Source organism: Ctenocephalides felis, unplaced genomic scaffold (genome assembly GCF_003426905.1).
Source record: "Ctenocephalides felis isolate EL2017-DRISC unplaced genomic scaffold, ASM342690v1 CF-g0.4_SCAFFOLD_00845, whole genome shotgun sequence".
Taxonomy (NCBI): domain Eukaryota; kingdom Metazoa; phylum Arthropoda; class Insecta; order Siphonaptera; family Pulicidae; genus Ctenocephalides; species Ctenocephalides felis.
In genome coordinates, this window is record NW_020536999.1 from 54,765,696 (window position 1) to 54,793,550 (window position 27,855).

Sequence of the window (27,855 nt, forward strand, 5' to 3'; positions counted from 1 at the left end):
TAACACACCTCGGGCAGCTTACGCAGCGAGTCCGGGCGGCGCGTCCGCTCTAAAAGGAGGCGGTCGCGGTCCAACAGCCGCCGCCGCCGCCGCAATGGCGACCGCCGCAACGGGCGCTCCGTACCGCACCGGCGCCGCGCCGTGGACGCCGCAACCGCCGCCTCCTTATGCGGCAGCAGCTGCTGCTCCCGCAGCTACAGCCGCTCCACCGCAGCCATACCGATACACCGCCGCTATGCCGCACCATTACGCCGCACCTTACACTGGACAAACGCCGGTAAGTAGACGTTCAGAAATACATACTTTGTTTTTAATGGCATACATAATTGATTTTTGTAAGTCACAATTAAGTTTGTATCCAAATGTGGCTTAGGCAAATTGTTGTAATCTACTGAGATATATTTTTTAAAAGCATTTTTGTATTTGCTTTCTGCGCTTGCCTTCAGCTCCTAAGCTGAACAACCGTCCATTTGATTTTATGCGATTTGGCGACCATTCTATTTCGAAAAACCCGATAATGGCAAAGTTTGTGTGTTATTTTATGACTATCTCAAATGAAACACTAGACTTCTTCACTTCAGGGAGTGAATTTTAAGTTATTATTTTTTCTTCTATGCTGACTTATTTTTCTCTTTTCATGTAACATATTTAAAAAAAAAGATGTTTAGATTATAAGATAGCTTAGATAGCTTATAATATTTCAATGCAATTTGATTGCTATTTTAAGTTTGTTCAATCTATTAATTTTGCAAGTTTTTTTTTATTTTTTAGACAAGGATAAGCAATTGGGTTTTAAATATTTTAAGTCATATTTTTGATATTGTTACAATTATAAATCTGTAATTGATGAGAAATATTTTTCATATATAAAAACATAACACAACAGTGATAAATTATTTAGTGCGTAATTTGGCATTGTATCTAGAGACACTCATCACGGTTTAAAACAACTGACAACGAGTCAAACATCAGGAGTCACAAAGGATTTAATTATAAAATATTTTAACTTCCCGAAGGAGATGTTTATGTTTTCATAAAAAAATCCGATTAGCTAATTTTATGTTTTCTCGACTTTTCAAGCCATTCTGAATCGAATGAGACCAAATTTGGAAACGTGTGTGTGTATGTGTGTGTGTCTATATGTGAACAGATTTTTTGCCGTACATCGACGTTTTCTCAAAAACGGCTGGACCGATTTCAAAAATTTAAAAGCCATTCGATTTATGTATCTCGATGAGGACTATCATTTATCAGTTTTGCCCTACGATCTGCCAAGCCGTTTCGAAAAAAGTAGTAAACTTATCGTCGACATTTAAGCTCAAACTACCGAATCGATTTTAGAAAATCAAAAACTGTTCGAAAGATATTAGTTGGGTATGATACTGATAGTTTTAAGTGAAAATCTACCGAACCGTTCTCTTGTAATTAACTGTTGAAAAAAAAATTAAGCTGATTTTTATGGAACTTTTTTTGGCAATATATATCATGGTCTTATAGAACTTACTGAAACATTACGGCCTTACGACATGTAGTTTAATTTTGAAAATTCATCAAAGTTTGAGAAAATGAGTAGTTTTTTAGACGTGTGTTAAAATTAAAATTAGACGATTTACTTGGTATAACGATAGAGAAATTGGTCTTGATGAACACAGTAAACCATTAAAGTCCTACGGAAACTGGCTCAATTGTAAAAATTGTTGATTTGACTCCGAGTTAACGTGTTCGTTTGTTTTCGAATGTAGAATAAACTCAGAATACTTTTAATCGCTCATAAATTAATTTATTTTTTATTGATTAAGTCGATTATTTACATATATCGGGAAGTTCATGTAACTTGCCTTAAGGCAAAATACCAATAGCAACTAGTTTCCTATATTCTTTGTATTAAATTACAAACTGTCTTTACAAAAAAGAAGACATTCAATAATTTTGTAGATATATGAGAATTATTAAACATAAATTCTGAAAGTTCATCCAGTAGTATGGCTTTTCAACTTTGACACACACACTTATGAAATTGTGCAGTCTTATGAAATCTTATGATAGTAATAGTTATAGTTTTATAGAGAAGGTCAGAAGGAAGCTCGGAGCTTCTTGATCGTAAAAACATTTAATTAAAAAAAAACAACATATTACTTAAATATCAATTTAAGTCAAATCAATCATTATCATTATTAGTAATTATTAGTAATTATTAGTAATTTTTACATCTGTCTTGAAATGGACAACAAATAAAACTGTAGCATTGAAAAAAAAAAAATTCAAAAACATAAACTAATATACATTTACAAAAATGAGTTTGAAGATATAAACTAATTTACGTTTCTAATATGAATATGCCAAAACTTGGATTCTTCTTCAATGACTTTATTTAATTTATGAAAGACAAAAATAAGAAAATTGGAACATTTATTCATTTTAATTTTATGATTTGTTATACATTTTCACAATCAAGAAACGTTCTTAAATATGATGTCAAATTTCAAACAATTAATTTCTTGATTTTAATGAATTTTAAATATTTTCAAATACGGATTGGTCTATCTAATTATTAAATACAATGGCATTTAATGAATGAATTTAAATATGGAAATGCTGGAATTTAAATCAGAAAGTGTAATCCATAGCCGCGGTAGTATCCATTGCTTCCGAAACCGGAGCCGCAATTCGATCGTACAAGGTGAATTGACGCGACTGACCTTGAGCGCGTAACGGTCGCCGCCAGCTAGAGGACGATCAACTGCGAAATGCACGGCAAATCAACCTACTTGCATACACGCTTAGATCGCGGCTAGCGGCTAGCGGCCACTGGCTAGTGTACTAGAACAGGGCTTCTTAAACTTTTTTATATAGCGACCCCCTTTCAAGCTTAAGAAATTTTAAACGACCCCCTCCTCCAAATAATAAAATATATATTAACCGTTATCGCATTATTTTACAATGTAAATAAAATAAGGATTGAAGAATATGTACCCATTCATGTTATATATAATTGGAAATTATGACATAAAACTATATATATATATATATATATATTCAATAGAAAAAATAAAATTTTGTAACATTTTTTTAATGAAAACCTATTATAAACATCAAACAATATTAATGTGATGAATGTGATTGTTTATTTTTACAAATAATTAAATCTAGGCTCAATTTAAGTTAGTGCAGATCGTAATAAATGAGGCTGATTCACATAAATATGTTGCATAAAATGGCAGTAATTTGTTTATTGCCATTTCCGATAGTAGGGAATATTCTGATTTGATTTCAATCCAAAATTCATGCACAGACACTTGAAAAAATCTGAGTCGCAAGGTAGTATCACTTGTTAATTCGGTAAATTCTTCTTGTGCTTTTAAGTTTGAAAAATTAATTTCTTCCATTTCAATTGAAAATGGATTGCAAATCCATTGTTGTGTATCGATATCATTGGGAAAATACCTATGCATGTAAACTTCCATATTCTTCAAATGATTAACTATAATTTTTGTTATAGGAGTATATTTTTTTGAAATATTGTTACAATTATATATTCGTCAGTAAATGGAAACATTTCGAGCGATCCACTTTCTACTGTTTTTCCATATAAGAATTATTTTAACAAAGGCCTCAAGTTTATTTTTTAACATAAACATATTAACGCAGACTCCATGCATTGATAAATTCATATCATTGATTTTATCAAACATATTGGCCAAATAGCATAGCTTGAGAAGCCATAAATTATCGTGAAAATAATCGACCTAATAATACTAATTTTAAAATTTTGTTTATAATGATTGAAAAGTATCAGACCTTTGCTTCCCCTTTTTAGTAGTATCGCGACCCCCCTGGGGATCGCGACCCTCACTTTAAGAAGCCCTGTATTAGAATACACCTCGAGACCATTGTACGCTTTCAATAAATAACCTCATCGAATATCTTACAATGATGCGTTCGGTGTCATTGACTTACTTGTTAGGATCGGCTTTCAGAAATAATTTGTTATGCGAAAATTTGTTGCCGGTCCATTATAATGTGAACATGCCATTGACAACTCATAAATAAATTTTGAGACGAAAAATTGAATATTATTAAACTTTTTTGTTTTCGGAATCAATATAACTTATTCGAACAGCGAACAGAACTTAAGAGCCCTATAAGCTATGTAATAATAATAATAACTAGTGGGGTGTATGGCATCGTGCCTTAAGGCAAATTGCTGGAACTTCCCGTACAGTAACAAAATGTTCGAGAAATATTGAATGTTTTTAAAAAGATTATTATAAATATTGTAACATTGTCTAATATTTATAAGAATTATATAAACTGAATTGCAAAGGTAAACATATTTGTTTAAAGTTCATTAGAACTTCAGTCAGAAACAATTTTTTTTTCCAAAATCAATTATTTTGTTAAAACAAGCAGAAAGTTCTTTGAACCATTCAAATCGTTTAGTTCTCTCAAAAACTGCCATTTTTTGCACATTAAGCTCTGTATCTCCGAAATGGTTAGGCCTGCCTTTACTAAAAACTAAAAACCACTTCTCCGAATCATTACAAATTGAATGTTCTTTAGATCATTCAAACCGGATGCTCCGTTCTCTCAAAAACTCGATTTCTATTTTCTGCACTCTTTGCTCTTTATCTCCGTAACTGCTGGACCTGCCTTTGCCAAAAACTAATCAGCACATCTCCCTACGGGAAGTTGATAATAACGAAAATAAATGGTAGTGTGCCCGAAGACAGGTCCATCGTGTAAGAGCCATCGCAAATGATTTCTTATCATTCATTTCTATCATTCCCATTACCACTATTACCTCCCCCCCCCTTTTTTTTCATGTATTTTTCTTTTTGATCTTCTGGTTCCATGCTTCTTGTTCCTGCGCTACTGCCTTCAGTTCCCTGTATTTTCTCTGCTCGCGTAAGTTGTCAATCATTTGCATTCTTCTTCTTTCCATTCCTTTGTCCTTCTATTTTACCCTCGACGATGTGGTACAGGAGGCATTCTTTTTGCAGAACTGGTCCGATCCAGTATCCTTTTCTTCTCAGGATTGTGCTCAGTAGAGTCCTTTTTTCGCCCACTCTGTGTGTTCGCTTATAAGCTCTGTGTAATAAATTATATTAATACAATATCTGTAATAGTGATTTTTATAATTGAATCACTTCTTACAGACTTATAATATTTTGTACGATTCATACTATCAACTTTGTCACCATGAGAAGTTATCAAAATCCCCAACGAGTAAATTTTGTAAGGTATCTACGAACTTAAAAAAAACTTTAAAAAAATTGTCTGGAGACAATTGAGAAATGGGCTAAAAATAAATTTATTAATTCAACGTGCTCTATGTCATGCAACTTTTGAATAACTATTTTATTATCTAGGTAACATTAATGCATTATAATAACGCTTATTATCTCTAGATTTTATTGTATACTCATTTTACTATTCAATACAATTATTCATTTAGTTAGTCATTTAGTCATTAGTCATTTATAAGTAGTACACATTATGTAGTCAATTGGCACGTGGAATCGTTGTCTAGTGTAGTCTTTTTGACAAATAGAAATATTCTAATAAATAATAAATTAATTTGGAATTATTTTATTAGTGGGGGAGACCGGGTGGTACGGTTGTGCCACTTTTGTATATCAGCAATAATTTTGTTAATCCTTTCGACTCGAATGCCGTCGAAAATGCTGATCAAATCAAATTATATCAAAAAAGGGCGAGTGTCATAACCTTCTACATCTGAGGGACGGTTATGACAGGCATAAAAATATATTAAAAAAATAATAGCTATATATACCAAAATGGTTTATAACGACTTTTATTGTCGTTAATAACAATAATATGAAACACAGCACAACATAAACAAAACATAAAAAAATATAACAATGCTTAACAGAATATATTCTTTTAAACAAAGTTAACAAGAGTTCTATGGGATTTTTTTTTCTTGCATTCAATTTTTCTTTTTCTTTCTCTTTCTTATTTTGTCTTAGTTACGTTAGATTTTTTTATCTGTTTAATTGTCACCTGAAAAGGACGAGAAATACATGTCACAAATTATCTAAGCAAAAAAAATGCTGGTAAATAACTACTAATGTTCAGCAAAATAACATGCAAAGTGATCTATCTGTATACAATTAACAGCTATTATTAAAAGAATTCGAACATGAAAACTTACTTTTGACTGTTTCTAAGTAATGTGGTCTACGGATTATGTTAATAAGGTGTTGACTGTTAATATGTTGAATGTTGAAGTGTTGAGTGTTAATAAAGTGTTGATGAAATCAATAATGGGAACTTGTTCGAACAATCATTCTTCACCTTTCTCCCTTTAGACCCTACTCAAAATTAGTATAGTGTAGCTATTATGACGACAGTCACTATCGTACGCTGGCACAACCGTATCCAGCCTCCCTAAATATAATGAAAGTGGCATGAATTTTACTGTTATAAATATGTCGTTTTTCAAAAGTTTTTTTTGGTATTAAAATAGAATTTCTTTTTGTCCCATTTAGAAGCTAAGGTGAAGAATATCAACTGTGTATTTTAAATGTTCTCATGTGCGAGTTACATCTGCTGATCGAAATTTATGTAACATGTACTCGATTATCTCTTTTATATATGATGTACTCTGTATATGCATACAGATATTCAGTTCGGAAAATGATAAATCTGTCGATAGAGAGCATTTCGTTTCAATATAATCACATCTCCGATGATACCATGTGGGCGTGTGTCGCATGTGAGTCGAGTCGAGTGCATGGCAATGAAACATGATACACACACGATATTCACATAGTTAATGACATACTAAACCAGGACGATCAAATTGGTTACCATAATAATGTGTTGTATAAAAGTTTTTCTATGAAATTGTTAAACTTATTTTTATTTAATATTATAAATAGATTAATTATTTTTTGCACGGGCATTATTTTGATACATTTAATCAATTTATTATATCAAATTATGTTATTCTAAATGACATTCAGATCAGGATGTACTTTCGTTCTTAAAATAAAGCAGTTTTTAACAAGTTTAAGGATTTGTAATTGTCGAGGAAGATACTCAATTCTTAGCTAATAGAGTATATTTGAAATCATATACACAACAGATTGTTTTTGTTGAGTGTATTAAAATTATATTTTGGCTTCCAATTCCTCCAAGGTATATAGAATATAGAATTTCATTTTTTAATTGTTTTATGTCAAAATCATCTCGAGAAATAAATGGTTGTGATTTGTGTGAACATTTTGTGTACATCTATAAAATGTATACATTTTATTTTATTATCATGCATTTTATAATAATCGGTATAGGACCATATTAATTTTGCTATATTATTTATTTATTAGTGATTTCGTGTAAAAAACAGGGTTGTTCCATTTTCATTACGATGATCTAGGGTAGAGCGGGGCACAAAAAAACAATTTGAATTAGAGCAATTATATTAATATAAAGCCAAACCAATTATATCACAACAAATAACACATATCAAGCCAACAACTATCTTATATTGTAGGAATGTTTTGTACTATTTTTCAAAAATTTGTCACCTGGTACTTTTTATCTCATATCTGGGTAAAATGAGACGCCCAGGGAACAAACTGGTCCAATGTATTATTTTTAATTTTAAAGCGATTTTACGAAATAATAGCTACATCATTCAACCGATGCAAAATATAAACTTGATGGGTGAAGTTTTCACAGAGAACGCTGTATATAACCTTGATCTAGTATTTCATCAGAATTATTAATCAGCAGAGTTGGAATAACTATTTAATTTACCTCTTGTAAAATTATTTTTTCAACTTAATTTACATTTTTATTTTTATTTAGTATTTAATATTGTTTACACCTTTGCCAGAGTAAAGGTTCAGTTGGTCTTTCTTACCCCATCCTCGTGTAAGCTTTTATAGAGTTTATATAAGAAAACTGTTGAATCTAACTTAAAATTAACAACACATCTTATAAAATAATTATTCTTAACTTACAGTTAAAAATTATACTAACACTTAACGGACGAGCTTCATAGATTTATGTGTTTACGTTTACATGATGGTGAATGTTTACGCCCTTAAAAAAACTAAAAGATTTAATAATATGAAGTATTAGGTAAATTAACATGATTGATTGAATAAAGTTTTATTGGAGCCACAGTGCTTTGAATCATGTTTATCTAATTTCCTAAATAATTTAAGAAAACTAGGTGGAAAAATTACTTATGTTTAATACGTAGTACAAACTGTCATATTTTATTTTATATACTTACTTTTGAAGTCCGTTAATTGTTAAGGTCTAGTAAACTAAATAACAGTACTCATAACCAAAAAAAATTAACAACGAAAATACTTTTGCTATGGATTTTCAAATATTGACTTTTATCTCCTGATATCAACGTCGTAAGATTCGAGGTGATGGATGGTTATACATCTTTTTTCCTTTACTTTCAAATTTATTAAAATTTTTTTTACTTTACTTGCCCCGCTCTACCCTATATGTAATTTTATTGCAAGATTGAGTTTTTTGCTTAATTTTCATGAATGCAATTTCAAAGTATGAATATAAAACAAGATATTTCAGTTTGTACTACGAATTAAAGATCTGTAATGTATGCAATTTCAGCCGGCGTTGAAATTAAAAATGGTATACACTAATAATAACTCAGAATATATACTCGCATTTCCATCGCATTTCGCGTCTGCATGATTTTTATATTATCATATTTTTTGTTTTTATAAATTTTAAATTAAATTTATATGTTCCTTACCCATTTTCATGCCTCAGATTAAAAATACAGATATTATATAGAAACTATAGTGTTTACTAACTATAGTTCAAAGGTTTCTGCTTTAATGTTGATATCAACTTTCCTTAACCCAAGAACAAAATAATCTTTCCTGATTGTTTTTCAAAAGCATTTAGCCTGTTGCTAGTACCGAGTAATTTGCAATTTAATTTGTAGCGGATATATCCCGTTTGATGCCGGCAGGGAGTTTTAGTCGTAGGAAGTTATAAGTCCATGAACGACCGTATCGATTTCAATATTACTTCACTAGGTAGTAGATATACTACTGAAGTGAATTCCTTCAACCATTACCAAGATGCGAAATTGAATTGGATAAGAAAAATATAAGCCTTCAATAATGTATGAGAGTTCTGAATTAGATACGAAAGGAATAAACAATTTGGCATTTTGCAATAGATAGAGAAAAAAATGATTTATTATAATCGGACTTAATATTATGATCAGCCAATAACATTGTTGAAAGCTTAAGATTCTTACCTTAAGAACTTATTTTATTGCGATCAGGCAATTTAATATAAATATTGCATTTGATTTTTATTAATTGATAATGAGAGTGGTTTTAAACGGAAAGCTATTTTTAAAGATATATAATTTATATTTAATTTTATCAATATATATATCTAAATATTATATTCATGAAGGATCTGGTAAGTGATGAATACTACAAACTCATTTTTACATATCACGATATTGAGAAATTATAATTATATTATAAATCTTTTTCGCGTACTCATTCCTAAATAATAATGTTTCTGCACATAAATAGCTAATTAGTATTAACCCTTTCACTCGCGAATTGCAGAATTTTTTTATTTTTTTTTTATTTTATTTTCATTCTGCAATCTATAAAAATAAATACGTACATATTAATACGGCGGCATCCGATATTATTATTATTTTGGCAACTAAGAAAAAGCAGATTGTTTTACAAAGTCGAAGACATTTTGTCATGGAACTAAATAACTTTATTCTGAAATTTCCTTGCCTTGCCCATTTTGATCACTGACTTCATTATTACACTGACATTATCCCAATTTTCAAAAAACTTCTGGTTTGTTTTAGCAAAAAACTGAATGAGGTTCAGTTGGACGCCGGCTCATTATTGATTGTTTTTAATTTCGAAGAGAGAGTGTAAGGTCAGGACTATATGGTGGATTTGGCAAAACATCCCAGCAAAGATTCAATATTTTTTGTCGAGTGAACAAAGATATGTGATGGCAATAAATCGCCGTTTCGATTTGACAATTCATGCCACTATTTTGCAACTACATTATTTATACTCAATTTCGTTAGTTGTTTAATGTTGACATCAAAATTGATTGGTGATATCAGTTCAAAGTAGACAATTCCGTTTCAATAAACTCCAACTGGACGACGTGTTTCACCTTTGAAAAATCACCAGAATAAAATTTGTCAAACCAATTTTGACACGGCCGATTTTTAAAGATTTATTAAAAGAAATCTGAGGCTGTAAGTCGTTAACCTTAGTAACTTAGTTGTCAACCTAGTAATATCCTTTGTAAATAGTATAATTATAATTTTACAAAACTGTTCAATTTATACCGTTTATTTTACGTTGCTTACAGAGACAATATCGTGTCGTCTTCAAATATATGATTAATTATTATAGCCAAGACGTAGTAAAATTAAGTTTGTCATAAAATAAATGATAAAATGTTATAATATAACTGTTTTGGTGGTAGATTTACCGCTGGGTGTATCTACCAATATATAATCAAAATATTTTCTTTTTCATGCACATTGTTAATAATGTCTACTCATTGTTTTGCATATCGCAGAATAAAATCGTTTTAAGAAATTAGTTTGGTAGAATACTTTTAAAATTATTTTAAGAACAAGTAGCACTGGCTATTTTTTTCTATATCATGTGACATTTAACTAAATATATTATATTTAGACTAGATGTCTACCGAGGACTGTTGTAAATTATGTGGTGAACAAAAACTTTTAATATCTTGCTAATTTTTATTTTGTTGGCTAGTAAAACGTTGAAGTATAAAGAAATGTATTAGTAAATTTAATTTAGGTACAAAAAGCAAACGTTTATTTAGATACAAAACAAAAGTGCAAACGTCTTAGTTGCTTTCCTGGCAACTTGGAACAATTCAGAAAATCATCAATTTGTCATCAATTTTATAAAGTACAATTGTGAATTTTAGAATTTCATTATATTGCATAAAATAGTAGCTATGATTCATGAATACTAACACGTGTGTCATAATTTTCTATATGATAGATATTACAATCATCTTATCGAATTAAAATTATGCACTGAGTTATGACTAAGTGACTCACGATAATTACGCAAGATGTAACAGGAACATTTTGAATAAGTACTTGTACGCCTATATGCCTATTAATAAATTATGTTGCAAAGAACATATGGAACGTAATCTATGACAGTGGTGAAAAATCTACTTCTATACCATAATTTTCTTGGAATTGAAAGACTATCTAAACCACTAATTTTATTCAAGTACGATTGAAATTCACAATGCTGTATAGTGCACAATGGGTGTCACTCCTTTATTCTTTATATAATATTTCCAATTACCATTTATCCAGTCATAGGTTGACTACCTCTGGAGCAGTTTCTCAATTTCCTCTCGGCGTTATTGTCGAGTAGCAAAATAATCTGTTAACTGTTGTCACGTTTGTCTTAATGATTTTTTCTTTGTAATAGATACGCTAGCGCTGGACATGCTAGAATGAAATAAGAATTTATGAGCTTGAGCTTGATTTATTGCAAGAAAACGGTGCGGAATAAATGGCGGCACTTGTGAAAAAGTCTTTATTATAAAATAATAAATCCGTTTAGAAAAAGGAGTAAAAGTAACTCGGCTTGAAGATTATATTGCTGGATAGTCATAAACAATATACTTCTATAATTTTATTGTGATAAAATGTACTGTAAATGTACATCTCTAATAAGACAAAATTCGAGTGAAAATCGAATATTTAGAAATGTTGCATGATTAATTTCAAAAAAAATGTTCAAGTTACAATTTATGATATAGAATAGCGGTCATATCGTAAGAGCGCCAGATGCTCTATCAGGTTGGCAACTAAGTTGATGCGGAATTTTGCTAAAAAAGACAAGACATTTTTTCATGGAATTAAATAATTGTATGCTGAAATGCATTGTCTATTTTGATCAATGTCTTTTTCTCATCTTTCAAGCAGCATCATATCCCAGTTTCATAGAATGTACGGTTTTTATAAGCAAAAAACTGAATCAGGCACAATTTGAAATCTTCATAATAGTAAGGTGACCATACGCCCCGGATTGGCCGCGACAGTCCCGATTTTCCGCCTTGCGTCCCGACTTTTTCTAAAAGCAATACTTGTCCCGGTTTTAGGTGTTTTGTCCCGGATTGTCCCGGTTTTTTTTAAAATGTTTTGATGGCCAATATTTTTCTAAATATATTTCAACTAGAAAATTTGAACTGAAAAAATGTTCATATAAATTTTTACCTCATCAACCCCCCTCCCTCCCGCTCTCACATACATTACAATCCGTCCCGGATTTTATGCAAAAAATATGGTCACCTTATAATAGTTGAGTTGTCTAACATTCAAGGAGTTGATCAATATTTCCTATCGAAAAAAAAATGTAATCAAAAGGTGAAAGTTTAAGATTACTATATGGTAGATGTGGCAAAATATCCAAGCCAGGCTCCAATTATTTTTTCCCAGTGACCAAAGATATGTTGATGTCAATAATGTTATAAATCACAGCTTCGGTTTGTCAAATCATACCGCTTTTTTCAACCGAGTTGTTTAATTTCATTAGTTGTTCAATGTAGACATCAGAGTTGATCAGCTCATTGAGTGGTAAGAGTAAAAGTAGACAGTTCCTTTGTAATCAACTGGACGACCAGAGCGTTTTTATCTTTGAGTGGAAAATCACCAGATCAAAATTTGGCAAACCTATTACGACACTGCCGTTGTTTTAAGGCTTCGTCACCATAAACACCTCGTAACTTTTTATGAACTTAAGATGCAGAAATAAAAAAAACAAAATATGAAAAAAGAAGTCTATTTGATTTTTCATCTTTAGTCGAACGCCGAACTAAAACTTCGTTATAGATCAAAATTTTTTTTTGGTAATTGGCAGCTGAATTGCCTACTACTATCCAATAACCAAAGTTGTACTACTACTACTATTGCCTACTACTTGATTACTATTTTACATTTGTACTACGTCAGAAAATCCAAACCATCTAAAACAAAAACCGCACTTACTTAGTTGCCAACCTTAATATATCTGCAAATATATACATCTGTGATTTTCGTAATTAATATTATATATTATATTATTACATTATTTATTATCTATAAAACGTTAAACATTCTATGCTCTATTATCTCTCTTTTGGGAGAGAATATTTTATACACGATAAAAATGTAAAATTGCAGCGATGCTTTTAATTATTATACAAAGAATTTTATTAGTGCTCTGCTTAAAGGCGGTTCTATAGGATGAGATTAAAATGTTTCCCATTTCTTCTACCCCTTGTTTACAATATGCTTTTCACACTTCAATTCCCTTTATTTCTTTTTTCCCTCTAAGTCATTATTGCAGAGACATCTGCATTCTTATTTTTCCCATCTTTCTAGGAAAAAATAGGGATTTGAGAATAGATCGTGCAGTGAAGAATCTTTTTGTAATTGGGCTCCAATTAAGTTCTTAAGTTCTTAGGTTTCACAATTTTATTCAGTAGAGTTTTTTTTTCTTACGTGTTTTATAATATTTTCCTCAATAAGGGGCACACACCTACTGTGAAATTTTCAATAAATCGAATTTTGAATTTTTCTATATTTCGATAGGCTTATACTTTTAAAAATAACATACTAAAATTTTAAATCGATATCTTAAATAGTTTGAGTTACAGCCATTTATATAGAATGTAGTACATATATAGTATATAGTATAAGGATCATTTTATATTTAAACGCGTTTTTTTTCGAAACAGCATTTTTTGAATTTGCTGGAGAGATTACTCGGAGACAAATGATCCGATCACTATCAATTTTTTTTTGCATCTCCTTTATATAGTTCTTCATAGGATGACCCTCCACTTTTTTGATCTGATCAAAAATTGTTTTTTTTTAAAACATGCCGCCATTTTGTCAATTTTTGATTCTTTTTGTTTGCCCGAGGGTGATCGTAGAGACAATATGTTTCTTTAACGCAGCGGTTTCCACCCTTTTTGGCACCGCGCCCCCCAGTTCCAATAAAAAATTTTGTTGTGCTTTCTTAATTTTTTCAACAAATTAAGTTTATAAATACTTAACTGACATTATCAGACTACAATGTTATGTTATGTTATGCTATGTTAAAATATGCAACACTTTGTAAAAAATATGCCTAAAAATTATTTATTTTTTGATAATTTTTTAATATTATTTTGAAAATTTCGGGTTATTTTCTATAAAAGTGTTCTGGAAATAGGTGTACGCGCCCTCCTTAGAACAGCCTGGCGCTTCCCTGAAAGGGCGCGCCCCACAGGTTGGAAACTGCTGGTTTAACGAGAATTTTTTTTTAAATGTTTTATCAACGGAGAAGGCTGCAATCACTCCAGCAATCGAGGACTTCTTTTTTTTGCGGCGCCGGATCTCACTTGTCATTTCAAAAATATTTAATATTTTATTTAAAAAATTTACTGTGTATTCTCAAAACATGTATAAATGCCTCCTCAAAATTTCAAATTTGGGAATTTTTAATTCCCAAAATATGACATTTTCTTAGGTTGTCACACTAGGTGTGCCCCTTAATAACTTCAGACTATTTCTTTCATTCTTTTGTTTCCAACACCACCTAAAAAAAATAAAAAAGATCCTAGACAATATTAGAATATGATATATTCAAATTCATATTATTGGTTTGCAAAAATATATATACCAATCTGAACAAATTAAAAATTTGAACATTGAAGATTCTTGTTGATCTGTGTCATTGATACGATTTTCACTTTTGTTTATGTGGCAACGCATTGTAGTAAGAAACAACCAATCCTTGCAAGAAAATGATAAGTGACTTGGAACAAATATATGCCAACCCAAATGTTTGTTTCAAACATATCGTAGTAAAAAATCATTATTATATTTGTATATTCCGCTTTATCAAGAATTCATGAACAATAATTAATTAAATGGTAATTATTAATCATCTTGTGTGTAATTAAACGATTTTCTTTTGTTTCAGTTCGGGCAACGTGTGCCCACGGCCGCGTCGCCTAGTAACACGAATTCGAGCAGCTCATCGAACACGGGCAGCCAGAGCGGGACTCTCAGCACAAGCCTGAGTAACAATTTAGGGGCCTCACAGCCACAAGAAACGCTTTCTAAGACTAATTTGTATATAAGAGGACTGGCACAGAATACCAGCGATAAGGACCTGGTGAACCTGTGCACGCAGTGAGTAAAAATAAATAGTTTTATCCAGTGGCGTAACTAGGCCACCCGGGGCCCGTGGCAATTTTTTTTTATGGCCCCCCCCCCATCAGTAAAATCAAGTGGTTTTAATTTAATTTAAAAAAACTCGAAATTTTTCAACGTGTTGATTTAAATTATATATATATATATATATATATATATATATATATATATATATATATGTAATGAATTGTATTAAAAATGAGTAAATCTACTTCGACTTATTCATATTTTATGGTTTTAAATTAAGAAATTATTTAAAATGTATGTATACAAAAATTTAAAAAAAAAAATTAAAATGTATAAGTACAAGAAAACATAAAAATAAAAATAATTATAAGTCAAAATTAATAATTTAAAAGTGCAATTACTACTTTGTTTTGAAAATCAAACATAAAATTTTTGTGTTTAAACTTAAAATTACTACTTTGGGGTTAAAAATAATTATTACATAACCTAACATTAACAATCAATTTTTCACGTGTTTTCTCAACAATCAAATCCTTTTTAATACTTTTTGAAAACTTCATTTTCGTCATATACTCGCTGGCCCTTTTTGGTGAAGAACCCTATTTAAAATATGCATAAATTTGGAATGAAATAAAAACAACAATTTAATTTCAATAAGGTATTTATTAAAATCTTTTCTTCGTGCTTTCTGTTCTGCAAAAGTGTCTATGACATCATCAAAATTTAATGAACGAGCCATAGTACTTTCAAAACTTAATAAAAAGTTAGTTTTCATTATAGAGCTTCATAAATAATATTAAAGAAAATATTAAAAAAAATCACAACACTTTAAAAGTTCTTACATTCGTACATTCTTACACGCTCATGTTTTTTTTTCGAAATTAAATTTATTTATAAGAAAATTTTCATGTTTATTCTAACTTTTGTTATTAGTGAAATAAAACCAAAATTTGTTAGATTTTACTAATTTTTACGCGTATTTGGGGCTTGCGTGGCCTGGATAAAATAAAACTCTTTAAAATAATAATCTTACATTACTAGCGTACTTTTTTACGCGTATTTGGGGCCCCCGTGGCCTGGACAAAATAAAACTCTTTAAAATAATAATCTTACATTCCTCGCGTACTTTTTTAACGACATTAAATTTGGTTGAACAAAGTTTTCATGATTAATTCGTTTTTCATGATTTTTTTATATTATTAATGTTTGTTACGGACATTGGGGGCCCCCTGGTTCGGGGGCCCCGCATATTTGATACGGCTGATACGACGGTAGTTTCGCCCCTGATTCTTACGAAAACATACTTTTCAAGTAAAATAAAGTATTAGAATAGAATGTAAAAATATTTCTAAGCATGCGTCCTTTTGGGCCGGGGCCCCCTTAGGCCGGGGGCCCGTGGCATTTTGCCACCCACGCCACCTTATAGTTACGCCACTGGTTTTATCTAAATATATTTATTTTTGGTATTTGAAATAATTCTAATAATTATTATAGTATGCATTTCACGTAGGGCGAGTACGGACAAAATGGCTTGGTGTTTTATTTTTTATTGGTATTTATTTATTCAGTGATATTACCATAATTCTCAAACTCTTGTTGGATTTAGTGACTACCAATAACATAGTCTTTTAATTTAGTAGGGGTAGGGACTAAAGTGACATATTTACTAAGGCAGTTGTTCCCAACCTTTTTTGCACAGAACGCCCCTGCTCTAATCAAAAAAATGTTGCGACTTCTTACTCTTTTCAACAATCAACTCAACTGATATTATCAGACTACAAATTAATATGCAATAATATGTAAAAACATGCATGAAAACTAATTAGTTTTTGTTTATTTTTTGTAATCATTTTAAAAGTATTTGGTAACTAGTACACCCCACAGTTTGAAAACCGCGGTTAGTAAGAGACCAATTATAAAAGCCATTTTGTCCAGAACGGAGAAAATTACATATAATACAAGACATACCGAGATGCTAATTTTTAAAAAGACAGTTCATATATAAATCGCTTGGTCCTCAAAGGGAACTATTCCTTTAGTTAAAGGGAAGGCAATGCTCAGAATGGGAAAGAAGGTTTTGCAATAAATCTCTTCTTTTTACTGGTGAATTCTTTGATCTGTTTTCGTAAGTAATCAGAGTAAAAGCTAAAACCCTTCACCTTTTACAGATATTACTGAGTACGTTCGCCGGGTCTTATTGTCCTGTGTTTGAAATTCAGTTTATTTTAAAAATTTCATCTGAAAACATAAATCATGTGGTAAAATATGAGACAATACTCTTGTTTTGAGAAAAATAGCTTCTTGCACTTTCTGTCCACGCGTCAATGTTTTGGCGTGAAGTGCAAATGCAAACAAAAGTTTTTGAATATTTTTCGTGGGTTACAAAACTTTACTTGACTGAGTAAATAATAATCAAATAGCACTTTGTTTCATAGTGCTTGTGTAGATTTCTAGTTACTTACTATTGAATTACAAATAGTAACATTAAAACTACATAGGCCACATGAAGCAAAGGTCTATTGGATAAGTCTTGAAAACATCAAGATTTAGATGAGAAACCCGAGATACATGCAATTATGCCATGAAAAATATTTAAAATCTGATGAGTTGAATTTGTTGTTTTTTATTATTTTAAACTAAGAAACATACACAAATTATAATAATTAATATTTAATAATAATATATTAAACATACGATCTATCTAATACATTTATTTATCAGGAATAACCAAAAAATACCTAATGATCTTACTCATTAAAATAAAAGCTCATAACTTTATTTATTTATTCTTTCATTATTATTATTATTATTATTAATGTTTTTTTTTAAAAAAAAATTATTCTACTATCATTACTATAATTATTATTTTGTTAGTTTAATATTTTTAATATTGTTCTTTTGTTATATTTATTATTATCTGTGATTTATTGTTTTTATTGTACTTTATTGTTTTTCTAATATTATTTCTATTATACATAATTTGTATTTATTATTAATTAATTAATTTTAATATTATCATTATTTGCTTTTTATTTTATATTAAATTATCATCAACACAAAATCATATGGATATCATATTAATGGAATTACTGTCTTTTATTTTGTATTATATTTTATTTCTAATTCTTATCTAATGTTACTAGATGTTATTTAGCAGTTGTAACTGATAAAAAAATATGTAAAAATATTAGAAAAAATATGTTTAATTTATTCATTTTTTATTTTATAGAATATAATACCAGATTAGCATTTTTATTTCTAAAATATTGACATTTTCCATCATGAGAATCTTGTAGATGCAATTTCTTCTCTTGTATTTGTTCTCATCAGCTTTCTCTGTATCTATGGCACCGGATGCTTTTGTAATATATAATAATTACAGTTAAAGGCAAAACTATCGCGGAAGATGCATTTTCGCATTGGTCAAATGCCAACACGTCGACGAGAAATTTATTTCACAGAAATCTTGATGAATCGTTGTTAGAAAAATAATTCTTTAGCAAATATAGTTATATAATAACGCGGGTCCACTAAATAAAAAAAGTTGACTGCATTGGATGAGCGGCATATGTTTTCCACTGTAGTTTTTATCGCTGAAGACGAATCTGAAGAAGAAATCTTTTTACCTTAAATGACTATTGAGTTTCAATTATGTGATCTACTATTAAGTTTTCTTTTTATAATTCATCAGTAATTTGCCAAATTGCCTTGAAATCTGTCTTGACTTCTGATTACTGAATAAAAGTTTTCTAGAAAATGAAGTGGTAGTTATCCAAGTTTGTTCATGATTATGAAAGGACTCAATGCTTGTTATTGCTATTTATTTTTCATACCTCTGATGCGAATTTATTTTTTGACATGTTTATCTTTATGAATGTAATTATTTCTTCTTAGTGAAAATAAGCTAAATAATATAAATAATTTAATATTTTTATTTTTGCAGATATGGCACGATCACATCCACAAAGGCTATCCTGGACAAAAATACTAATAAATGTAAAGGTATGATTTGGTATTTGTGGAATGCGCATGCAGGGAATGCGATCATTCACTTTATTTTTTATATTTATTTATTATTATCGATTCGTTTATATGATTGCATTTTATGTTATGTATACAAATATTGCTACTTGTCGGAAGTTTATTTTTTTAAATTTATTTTTGTTATGCACATTCAATCGTACGTTATTCCTGTTTACTCTAGAGTACATGTAATTATTATAGGGGCTGTTGATATGGTATATAGATCGTTTACATTTTGTTCAGTTCATATGATTTTTATTATTTTTTAGTTTGGTACATCCTTGTAATTATTTCAGTTTTCAATTCTTCAACCAAATATTATTTTTAAAGTTAATAGAGATTTATATCTTAAATTTAGATTTATCGAAAAGTAATCGATCATAAGTAAACTAAAAATTTAATTGCCAAACGCTCAACTTTCCTGTATTTTTATTAGAATTGTATAAGCATATTCTCTCTAGATCAATTGCTGGCGAATCTTGTAACGAAATTATTTCTGAATAATATCATTCTAGTAATGTATGCTTCTGTACATAAATCAAAACTTTATTTAGCAAGTACATTAACAAGGATTAATCCACATAACGAGCACAATAAATAGAAATACATACTTTTAACAAAAATATTATATATTGTTTTGGCAAATCATCCAAATTTTGCAACTGATAGTTCTGTATCACTACCAATGTTTTACTTTTTGAATATACGGTTGTGGATTAAATTTTGCTCTGGAATTATATTAATCAAATTTATTAATCAGACCGTTTATGACAATTTGTTCACTAATAGCTTAATTCCTCTTTTATTCAAATCAGTGATAAAAATTAATGAGCACAATGGAGATTTTTACGGACTCTGGACTATCATATCAGTCAGTTGTTAACTGACATTGAATGGTCATACCCAATTTCTATTAAATGTAGTGGTTAAGTTTGGACTAAGAAATTAAAAAAATAGGTTCATATTTAGACTATAAGTCTAAAAAGACAATAGAACTAGTGCAACGTTCTACAGTAGTTGTTGTCTGTTAGTATTATAAATAAGAAGTTGATTTAAATTCCAAACAACAAGCGTTTTTCATAACTTTTTGCACCAATTGAAACTCTATATTTTATTATGTACCATAATTTCAAAAATATAATTTGCTCTAGCCTATGTATTTGGTGCTGGAAATGTTCTTGATGTTAGTATATTAGACCGCACAAGAGTAATTAAATTTTTAAAATTATTATTATACTCTTGTAATAATAAATGTTAGACAATGAGAAGATTTGTTTTTGATAGTGTATGTGGTAAATCATATATCAAAAGTTTATCATTTACATGTAGTGCGATGAAATTAGATATCGAATAAATATGAAAACTAATATGAGACAAATGTTTATATGGTATTTATGATTTAAGGTTACGGCTTCGTGGACTTTGAGTTACCTCAATCTGCCGAAAATGCCGTAAAGGGCCTGCAAGCCAAAGGAATTCAGGCGCAGATGGCCAAAGTGGGTATCTGGCTGCTGCCTAGAGCCACTGTACGTTGCATGCAAGTACTGTACTATCATCACAAAATAAAAATAACCATATATATATATATATATATATATATATATATATATATATGCATTGTTATACAAAACTTGATCTAAAAGGGCATTGCAAACACATTATCTTCAATTCAACACATGACCATTTCAATTTTTCATATCAAATGAAATATTTTATAGTGTGTAATGGTGCTCCTTTTGTTGAAGTTTATATAATTAATCCTTTCAAATATAAAATAATAAATGGTGTTATTAAAATAATTAATTCGAAGAAAATTATATATAGTCTATTATATTCCGAACCTAAAACTCATAAATCAAATGAAAGCTTGAGTTACAGTAGTTTCACCATATTGGAACTATGACAAATTACATCTTCAGGAAAACTTTATTTCCGTTTTTTTAGGTTTTTATGAATTCCCTATGATTAATAATATAAATTGGTATGCTTTCTAAGGGGAAAAGTTACTTATGGTCGAAGATTTTTTTAAAGTGTTTCTCGCAAAACAATTAAAACAAAAGCCAAAAAATATATACATATTACAAATACTTTGTCTTTTTATACAGGATTACTTGCATATATATTTATATGTATGTAGAATATTTTTATACAAAAGTTATTTTTCAATAATTTTAATAACACCATTCATATTCCTTTTCATTTTTGCTTAAAAATGACAACTTATAATATTTATTAACAAATATCATCATAATAACAAATGCGATTAGTGTATGATACATTGCAATAAGAAACCACGAATTTTTTGGTATACTTGGACAAATTCATAAAAAACTAGTATTAAAATCATATTTGCGATGGACTGGTTCATTGATTAATTACTACTAAATATTAATATTATAAATAAATAATAGTACTGGAAAAAATTGAAGGATATGTAAATATTGCTTGAAGATTTTTTTTTCAATTAAATTTAAATTGTACTAATTTACAAATAAGATCATTCATAACTATAACTAAAAACTAACAGTTCAAAATAATTTTGCATGGTATAATTAATGTCTTGATTAATAGTGGGCAAACTAATAGAACAATAGTAATTTTAAGCATAAAAAATGCAATATTTAGTTTAAATCTTTTTTATTTCGTTAATTCCAATATATAAACTATAATGCATTGCAATCTAAATATAATGTATTTTTACAAGACATTATTCTTTCACTAATTTTGGATACATGCAAAGAATATAAGAATTAAATGTTAAACTAAATTTAATTTTTTATTCATAAATATATCATAATAGCTTTGTCTCGATCAGACGACGACATATTTGTGTGTAATGAAAGTGTGTTAAAACATAAAAAAGTTCTTCATTTTTACCTTTCAATAATGTAAAAAAATATATTGATTTCTGAAACCAATTAAGTGCTTCAAAATAAGGTGACCATATGTCCCAGATACGCTGGGACAGTCCCGAATTTTTCCTCGAGGTTTTTTCCCCCGGGTTTTTCTAAAAGCAATATTTGTCCCGGATTTAGATCTTTTATCCCTGATTGATCTAGGTATTTGAAAAGTATAGGCTTGAAATGAATTGTTGCAATTACTTGATAATAAAAGTGTGCTTATGTGAAAACTAGAAAATTGCTGAATGCAACATTCCAAAGGCGGAACTAGCCTCTCAACTATCATTTTTAGTTTTCCAAAAATTAGCAGAATTTATGAAAATGAACTTTTTGACTGCTAATTTTTACTAAGTTATTAAGACTTCAAAGCATGGATAAAATAAATCGAAAAATATAAGATTTAGTATAACACTTAACCGAATAATAAAGTTCTTAGACGTCAGTAATTCTTACTTAAAAATGCGATTAATAAAACAAACTGATTTTTTTTCTATTTTTAAATAGTATTTGTTATTTTAAATTATATTCGTCATCAAGGCACTACCCCCTCTCTCACTCCACCCCGGATTAACATAACTAAAAAAATATGGTTACCTTATTTAGGAAACCTGTGCTTCGTTTTAATGCTTTGTCTACCGATTAAGACAAATTTAGCAAGTAAATTTTCAAATACTATTGGGCGCCTTAATTTATTATTATAATACGATTTTTAAACAAGGCTCATATATTAATATTTTTTTAATGTAATTGGTAGATATATAATGAACAGCTCCTAACGAGTTTCTTGATCTATCTTATACTAACTAACTATTAATATGAATCCTTACTGAAGTGCTTTTATATATATTTGCGTATGTTTCGAATATGTGCTACTATCAGCAACAAGAACAAGATCCGACCAATCTCTACATTGCGAATTTGCCTGTCAACTACAAGGAGACCGATGTCGATAGCATGCTTAATAAATATGGACAAGTGATAAGCACCCGAATTCTTAGAGACACCCAAGGACAATCCAAGGGGGTCGGATTTGCGAGGATGGAGAGCAAGGAGAAATGCGAGATGATCATCAGCGTGAGTTTATTATAAATCAAACACTAAAATATTATAAACTAGGTTGAAAGCATTTTGCCTTAATGGGGGAAGTCTGCTTTTTTGCAAAAATATCTTCCAAAACTAGCCAATAATATAACACTAATAGTCCAGTCATTTAAGCTTAAATTAGGTAAGAATTTCGGAATTCGAGATACCCAGCTGTAAGTCTGTAAATACTGTATTTATGGTATGTACACCCTCTAACATTTATGTAGGTTTTGAGACAACTTTTAGGGTGTCATAGAGTATTTACAGACTTACAGCTGGGTATCTGAATTCCGAGGTGAACTTACTATAATGACTGGACTATAAAATTTCAGAAACAGATTCAAATTATATTCGGAGTTACAGAAGAAATAGTGAGTAAGCGTCCAGCATGTAGTATACGAGCAGAACGAAAACTTCGACGCGCGATTTCTTGGTTTTTAATTTTTTCGATTCTTTCTAATATGTCGGAAAAGATGGGAAAAAAACTAAACATCATATTGAAACGAGACAAAATTTATTGCATTTAGTATTAAATTCTATTCGAGTTGAACCTACAAAAACTTAAAAAAAGTTATAATTAACCCACTTTTTAAACAATCTAAAGTGAAATTTTGTATCAGAAAACTTTTTTTTTTCGTGGCATATTTTTTTAACAGCAATTAGAACTTTACGTCCTATGAGCTGTTGGGCTGAAACTTCTCCTTACTTCATATTTTTTAGATGGTAACCCAATGGTTAATCCATCCATATTTAATGATTTTGTTATTAGAATTAATCTAATAGGGCTGACTTTTTATTGGTGCAGCAATGCCGGGTGAGGGCTATTTTTACTTGGAAACATATTGCTATCTATATTTCAAAGTGAAAATCATTGTCACTGCTGCCTGACAACAGGCTGCTCAAAGTGTGTATCGAACCCGGGACCTCTGATTCAGGTCCCGTCGCTCTTAACCGCTTACCTACGGGCGAGCCCTATATTAGAAAACATGGTGAAAAATTGGTGAATTTCTCATTTATTTTCTAGATTTTTTTGAATTCAACTAGAATCTGTACTATTGAAAATATATATTTGTTTTGATTTTTTTGTTGCGGATAGAATTTGTGACCTGCATCTTATCCGCCAAATAACACCTAGGTGCACGCTCGTTGCCCATCGGCAAAATTCTTGTACCCGGCATATTATGACATATATTTTAATGAAACAATTTTAGAAGAACGTTGAAATATATAACAATGAAACCTGAAAGTTTCGTTTCAATTAAATATTTATTTCCTTCCCTAAAATTCCTCAAAAAAGAGATTTTTTCAAACCTCTAAATCAGGCTACCCCTTTAAGTTGGATGATTTTGCCGATATGTGTTAATATTAGTATTTTATAATAATGTTTCTTCACACTCGGCTGTTCAACTGTTGTAGGCCTATCATGTTATTGAATAATCGTTAAGATCATGAACTCTATCATTAACATTGTAAAAAAAACTGAAAAGCCTGATTCGTTAATTTGTGATAAACGGATCCCCGATCTTTACCAGAAGCTGATCACCACTATTCCTAATTTTCAAAATGCAGTTTAGCATTTTTGCTAAAACGTCTACATATTTCTGCAGATTCTCAAGAAACAGCTTGGCCAATCGACTCGCAAAACATCAGACATTAATGGGGAGTTCTTAATGAGCTTCATCAAATGGCTTCTAAATTTTTAAAACCGGTGCAGCAGTTGTTCAAAAAATGTAGAGAAAATGTCCAATACTTGCACATACTTTTTCCAATTTCGATGTCAAACGATTCAGAATAACTTAAAGCTCCGAGAATACATGAAATTAGTAAATTGGATTTTCTGGCGAAAACATAAACTTTTTTGTTAATAAATATTACGGTTTAAATGTATATTGTCAACACCAGTCCATTAGTTTAGCTCTTCGATGTATCCCTTTTTTGGTCATGTAGAATGTATGCATTTTCTATCGAGTAATTTTTGTGAATCATTCGTAGAGATTTTGAGTTTCGATTATTAACGACTCTAAATGAATAAGTTCCACTTAAACCTTTAATGTTTTTTATATTGCCAGGCCTTCAACGGAATTCAATTGCAAGGTGCTAAAGATCCATTGTTAGTCAAATTTGCAGACGGCGGTAACAAGAAAAAGAATATGTATAAAAGTCCTGATCCAAGAAGCCAAATGTGGAGGACAGACGTTCCTGATGTTAGCGTGAGTCTTCCATTTAGTTCCCATTTTACAACTTTAAAAATGTTTCTTTCTTGCATTTGTATATTTAAATTTTCAGTATACATCACATCCCGAGTTTTTGTCTCAGCCAGGAATGGCAGTAGGCTACGAACCTGCTCTGGCACAAAATGGTTCGGCAATGCTTCCATTCAACAGATACGGCCAACCCGGCCAGGGCAATCCAGTAGGAGCTTATAGTCTGCCACAATGGTTACCGCAATACGTCATGCAACCTGCGATGCAATCAATTGAGGTAAGAACTATATTCAGATTATTAAGAATAACAAAAGTCGATTTCGGCATTAAAATATACACACACTAGGAGCAGTATGTGCCAATGCCCCATTTGCAATATAAAGAGGGAGGTGTTGGAGCTCCTGGACGTGGAATCTCCATGGTAATGGGACCAGATGCCGTTGGAGGTCCGATGCAATATTCAGCTGTTTTACCACAATTAACAACTCATGTCTCGGCTCTTCAACTTGGGACTGGCGGATCGGTATGTAAACCAATTTTTAAATTACTTGATTTCAAACCTTATCAGATCAACTATTGAAGTTTACAATTATTTATTACTCAGTATTTTTATGAGGTTTCATTTAAATGTGAATTTCAGATGAAGATTGATCATGCCTAATTTTCTTGTGAATATGAAATCAAAGATATTTGAACTTAGCAACAATAAAAATTTGTGCCAAAATCTTACCAAACCTTATCATTGTTTCGCTGTTTTATAATATGAGTGTTAAATACTAAATATTTGTTTTTCAGTACATCAGCCCTCACCCATTTCAGTACTACCATCCTGGTAGCACTTCCATTATAATGCCAATTCAAGATGCAGAAGCACCAGCCGCATCGTCCCCGGAAGAATCTTATTCATATGTTAACCAAAATAAAACCTTTTTCTTCTTTAGGTAAGTCGTATGAAATGAAACTTATTACTAAGTTTCTTGAATATACTTAAACTTCACAAATTGATCAAATTCTACTCATTTGACTGATACATGACTGTGTTCCTGGAGACAAAAAGCGTGATTTTTTAGAACTAAGAATATGAATTATTTGTGAGGTTTAAAATGAAGAAGTGAGTAATTCTTAAGAAATAAAAAATAGTCACACAATGTTTCTCTGACACAAAATCAACATGGTACCTAAAACACACATTCATGCAACATATTTTTCATTCGACACATGATTTTTTTTTTAAAGATTTAAGATTGAATTAAATTTTTATACTTTTTAACTTACGGTCTGTCATATATATATTAGCTCCGTGTTAAGTGCGTATTATGACATTCTACTTTGGGTAAGAAGTTTGTATAAAGTCTTATAGATTAATTTATTTATTGAAGTTTATGACAAATAATAGAGACATATCAGTATTTTTTTTATTTATATTAAACTATTTTATTTATTTGACCATTACATATACAAATTTATTAATTTATGTTTTATTAAATATTTATTTACTCACAGAAATAGTCATAAAATATTCAAATTTATATATGCGCTATAAAACTCGAATATATGCATCTGCATATAAATATACATATGTACAAATGTACATAATATGAAAACTAAAACAGAAAAACTCTTTTATATAACATTAACATTCAACAGGAATCTGTTCCTGATTTTAGAAAGTCATTTAAAACGATAAGCTATTTTATAAATTTTTAGTTGAAAGAATTGGGTTTAAAATAAAATAATATCTAATAGATACAAACTGTAACATTTTCAAATCTGCTTCACACAATTGCTCAAACACAATTAAAATTGTATTATTTGCAATTTGTTCTTACTCGAAATTTTTATCAAATAAAAATCAGGTCCCCACTTAGTAAAACATGAAACTTTGTGATAGTTTGATCTGAATATGTGTGCATAATTTACAATTTTAATTTTTTGTTACTATATCGCATTATTTTCAATTATTTCGAAAAAAACTCATATTTAAAAGTATCACAAACCTTTGAAAAATGATACATAATTGTTGGGATATCATTAAAAAAACGTTTATTGAATGATAAATGCACGATTAAAACTAATATATGAATAGACATATTTATGTTGAAATATTGAAAAATTGAAAAAATGCTTTATTATTAATAATTTTGCATTCCTTCATTATGTTCAATACAATATTTTATAGTGAGGGTCACATACACAAATGTTTTTCATTTTCTTGATTTTATAACACACAGTGCGTGTCCCTGTATAACCTTGTGATGAACAAAGCATGTTTATATACTATTTTCAGTTCTTAATTTTACATGTAATAAATACACAAAAATATATATTTATATTTACATATATAAAAAGAATTTGCAAATAGGATATAATATGTTTTTAGAGCATCCATATTTCATGTCTAAAAGTCCTA

At 29.9% G+C, this 27,855-nt stretch overlaps 1 protein-coding gene across 1 annotated transcript; it reads left to right on the plus strand.

Annotated features, from left to right (window-relative positions):
* Positions 1–26,386, plus strand: LOC113364214 (protein alan shepard-like; the record flags this gene model as incomplete). The annotated part of the gene is given in 9 exon segments (XM_026606701.1): positions 1–277; positions 15,036–15,247; positions 19,179–19,237; positions 20,663–20,784; positions 23,038–23,232; positions 25,311–25,451; positions 25,528–25,722; positions 25,792–25,968; positions 26,241–26,386. Coding segments are annotated over 9 exon segments (1,430 nt in total), but the record flags the coding sequence as incomplete, so codon positions are not given.
* Between the last annotated feature and the right edge of the window lie 1,469 nt (positions 26,387–27,855).